Source organism: Gavialis gangeticus, unplaced genomic scaffold, assembly GCF_001723915.1.
Source record: "Gavialis gangeticus isolate Ggan-Ray unplaced genomic scaffold, GavGan_comp1, whole genome shotgun sequence".
Classification (NCBI taxonomy): Eukaryota; Metazoa; Chordata; order Crocodylia; family Gavialidae; genus Gavialis; species Gavialis gangeticus.
In genome coordinates, this window is record NW_017729022.1 from 161057531 (window position 1) to 161062128 (window position 4598).

Below are 4598 nucleotides of genomic sequence, written 5' to 3' on the forward strand. Positions count from 1 at the left end.
TGAAACATTCTTGGAATTAAATTTTGTCTCTCTCAAATCTAGAGACCGGAGTGCAGTGCCCATCTGCCCTGTAGACAAAGAAATCATAAAAATGCACGAGGTAAGGAGAGGAATCTTTCTTATCATTATAGTTGCTTGGGCAGTCAGCTTGTGGTGGTGGGATGAGAACCTTCATGAGAAAAACAAGCTAATCCAAACTATATCTACACTACAACAGGCTTTACTTAGTTGTTACCACACAGGAAAGAGATCTGGAAGTCATTGTGGACAGTTTGCTAAAAATGGCAGCTCAGTGTTCAGCAGGCTTCAAAAAGGCAAAATGTTTGGAGTTAAGAAGAGAATTGTAATCAAAACAAAATACCATTGGCTGCTTGCAGACATGGGGAGAAAAAATAGTGCTTTACTTTAAACTTGGCACGATCCTGCGCCAAACCCAACTCATGCCCAGAAGAAGCAGTGCCTTAGTTGCACCTGGCTTTCCCAGCATCTGTAGAAATTGAGCGCTTTAGTTGGGCTTTTTTGGCACTTTTATGTAATAGCTGATTGACTCAGCGTTACCTAAAAGTTCTGAAAGGCTCTGCTGAAGCATGCAATCTTTACAGATGCTTGAAGTAATGCACAGCTGCTTCTGGTACAGTTCATTTCTTTTTTTTTTTTTCACTGCGTCCATCAGCACCCATTATGCCTCTCTATAAAACCATGGTGTGTCCACACTTTGAGTATTGTGTCCAGTTTTGGTCCCCACACCTCAAAAAGGATATAAAAGAACTAGAGAAGGTACAGAGAAGAGCAACAGGGATGATTTAGTGGTATAGCTGAGCTTCCATATGAGGAGAGACTAAAGAGCCTTGGCCGGGTCAGTTTAGAAAGGAGGTGCTGGGGAGGGGGGCATGGTAAGGGTTTACAAAATACTAAGTGTTGGAGAGAGAAAGTAAATAGGGATTTATTAGTTACTGTCTCATAATACAAGAACTAGGGGTCACAAAATAAAACCAGCAGTTAGTAAGTTTAAAGCTAAAAGAAGAAAGTTTTTTTCACACAGAGAGTAATTAAAGCATGGAACCCATTGCCACCAGACATTGTGGAACCTGACAGTTTAACCAGATTCAAAAAGGGATTGGACAAATTCTTGGAAGAAAGATACATCAGTAGCTATTGAACACAGGAGTTAAGGGTACAGACTGAATCAGAACTTCCTGGACCTTAAATGCTGGAGGCTGCAAATGAAAGAGGAAGAGGAGAGAGACCCTGGTCGTAGCCTGTTCACTCTCCCTTTCAGCATCCGCTCTCTGCTGCTGTGTGGCACAGACTACTGGGCAAGATGAACCTATGGTCTGTGGTAAATGGCAGTTTTTATGTTCTCATGGCACAGCCACCTTCGTCTCTGGAGACCATGTGCAAGGAGGCGATGTGCTTAGCATTTCACCAATTAGAATACAGGGACTAATAGCTGGAGTTTTTGCACTGCCCATCTTAGCTTTATTTTTAAACAATTCAATTGGATTTGTTTTTTATTGGGGATACATTGATACGGGCCCTTTGACCACAAGCTGGGTGCAGCCTCTGTGGTTATGAACTGTATATACAGTGGATGTTGGAGTGCTTGCCTGTTAATCCCAATTCTGACTTCTGGCTGCTATTTGTTTATATAATCTATAATTGATTAACCCTGCAAACTTCAATTTTTGGTATCCTTTTGGACCAAATAATACCACCCCCTAGCCATTTCGTAAGCCGCTTTTTATTTAATCCTTGTCTCCCGCTTGGGGGCCCAGAGTGTGAGCATCAACAATCTTAACCCAACTGCTTTTCTCTGGACATATTTCCCTGTGAATTTTCTCTCTTTCCTTCCCAAGACAAGAACTTTAGTATCTGGATTCACCCAGCATTTCATGGGTGTTTGATTTGTATGATTGCATTTACCATTTTAATTCAAGGAATGTACTCCCTTCTTCTATGTGCACAAGTTGTAATGTGTGCACAAGAACTGATACAGTTTCTGAACAGATCATACAATAGTAATACTTTGTGCCTGTTATAGTCCTCCTTATCTGAAGGTTTCAAAAGAACACTGATTTTATACTCTGAGTGTAATGTAAATTTAAAAGTATTTCCTCTATCACACTTACAGCCCCGTGCATTTCCTAGAATGAAAAGTCAAGGTTAGTCTTACACCCAGGTAGGTAATAGGCACAGTGCATAATCTGTGAAGTCAGTGGGGTTTCTTTTTCATGGCTGAAAGGTTTCTTCTGAGTCGTCTGCTGTTAGCAGAGATTTCCTTTTAGCCCCTATTTTTAGTATGTGCATTCATCATGACATTGCATGGAACCCCACTAGCAACTGGAGCCAGGTACCACTTTTGATGCATTACTGTCCTCTGTGTTCTTAGTAGGATCATATTATGTACTGTGTTAATGGTGGTTGCTTCCTTCACAGGTATTCAAAGACAATTGCTGCAAAAGAGAAGTTCTCAACTTGCAAGTATTTTGCAAAAATGTTCCTGATTGCAATTCAAAAATAATTTTAGGACGATATCGGGTTAGTATAATTATCTTTATGTATCATGTCAAATTCTAAAGTCTCAGAGCCTCCAACTCTGTCAGAAGTCAAATTACTCTCTCCCATTTAAACAGGCCTATTACAGCACAGACCTTATTGTAATTGGAACCAAGCATGAGTACATACTTGAGTCAGCCTGTTCAGTGTACAACTGTATATAACTTAATATTACATTGAAAATATTACTATTTTAAGTCCCAATTGTCTACATATTCAGTTTGTTTAATGAGGATTCTGTGACACAAAATGCCTTTTTTCCTGTTATGGCATGAAGATCTTGCTGCAGATTTAGTTAAAGTACAGGATGGATTATGTTCAGGTTTTCCTTAGGACTATGAGAGAGGGAAAAAAATTGTAGTTTAGAAACAAAGAGGGAGACTCGGGCACTCACAGCATCTCTCACTATGGAATATATGACAGGGGTGTCAAAAATATGGCTTGCAGGCTGGATTTGACTGATGGAGCCCCATCATCAGGCCCATACTGCTGTCCCTGGGTCTGAGTTCACCCACATGCCACCAGACCAGCCTTGAATGCAGGGCTTGGGATGTGCGTTACGCATGACTCCCGCTCCAGCTAGTATGGGATCTGCACCACATGTGTAATGTGGATCCTAGGGCAAGTGCTACAGGTGCTGAATCCAGCATGGTGGAGGGACAAGGGGCTCTGTGGTCCCACTCTGGCCCATGCACTGGCCTTGTACCACTCACCTGGTCCACGGGTCCAGATGACTCACACTCCTGTTCTACCTGGACAAAGAAAGACTGCAGGTTCTTGCCAGCATGTACTGGTTCAGTTTCACCTTTCTATGAGATATTGTGTGACTGAAGGGAAATAAAGCAAAGATTTTCTCCCATCTTCAGACCTTTTCTTGACCATCTTTGACTGTACTTGGAAAGTATATTTGTGTGCTGTGGGGATAGATAGTGGAGTTGCTTGTTTCAGGTCTTTTTAGTGTTTAAGTATCTTTAATGGAAGCAGCAGTATTGAAATCCAGGTGTAATAAACCAACTGTCCAACATGCTGTCTTTATTTTATGAGTTCTCTTGTATGCTGATGCCTTCTTGTTGCATGCTGCAGGATCACCTTCAGCAGTGTTGTTTTGAAAATGTGCAGTGCACTAATGATGGATGTCATGATCAAGTTCTTCGGAAGGATTTAAAAGACCACTTAAGTCTGCAGTGCAGATTTCGAGAAGAAAAATGTCAGTACTGTAATAACTATGTGGTTTCAATTAATTTAAAGGTAAGATTATGAAAAAGGCCCAAGAAATCCGTAATCTGTATGCTCAGCTCTTAAAGTTGCTGCCTAAGGTTCCAGGATGTTACTGCAAGGCTACTTGTTTATTAAACAAATTCAATTAAGTAGCTGAAGGAAAAGGCATCATAAGTGTAGTTTAAACAATCTTCAGAACTGAAGGGTTCTGATGAACAGCAGTCTGGTACAGAGTTGAACTAGATGATTCCATATACATTTTCCAAAAAAAAATAGTGAATTTAAAACATCTGATAAATTAGTGCATCTTTTTTTGTTTCTGCTAAAGCCAGTGGCTTAAATTTCACCCCCTAGTCAACAAAATTTCATCCGAGATGACATTTCCCTAAAAGCATATATATAATGATAATCCCCACTATTGTTTATTTTCTTACAATACACAGTACAGGTGTATTGTGAGATACATTTCCTGCTTTAAAGACCTTCCAATGTAAAAAGATACAAACAAAAGTTTGAAACAATTACTGGCATTTACTATGCCACGAGGTCCTGGCAAGAGGTGGGGATTGGGAGTTTTGGCAGCGGTAAAGGAGGCTTTGCTTATAATTGATACAGCATCAGTGCACAAGGCGGCACATAATAAGTGAAAAGTGAAAAACTAGTTCTTGACTTGAGCTTGCAACATTGGGTGGGTATACTTATTGTATCCAGCATGTTTCAGGGAAAATATTATGGGGGGTGGGGGTGTTTGCTTTTGGTTTTGGGTTTTTTTAAGGAGTGTTTGGTGAAGAGAGATCTTGAAGATGTGGCTTAATGCATTGGAC

At 40.5% G+C, this 4598-nt stretch overlaps 1 protein-coding gene across 5 annotated transcripts in view; it reads left to right on the plus strand.

The window, feature by feature from the left end:
- TRAF5 (TNF receptor associated factor 5) overlaps positions 1–4598 on the plus strand; it is a 69444-nt gene that overhangs the window by 48368 nt on the left and 16478 nt on the right. For 4 of the 5 annotated variants that reach the window (XM_019516418.1, XM_019516417.1, XM_019516419.1 and 1 more), the window contains 2 exons: positions 2437–2538; positions 3640–3804. In XM_019516418.1, coding sequence (XP_019371963.1) covers positions 2437–2538; positions 3640–3804 — 267 coding nt within the window. Of the gene's footprint in view, positions 1–25; positions 101–2436; positions 2539–3639; positions 3805–4598 lie in introns of those variants that run through there. The other variant, XM_019516420.1, reaches the window with a different exon arrangement.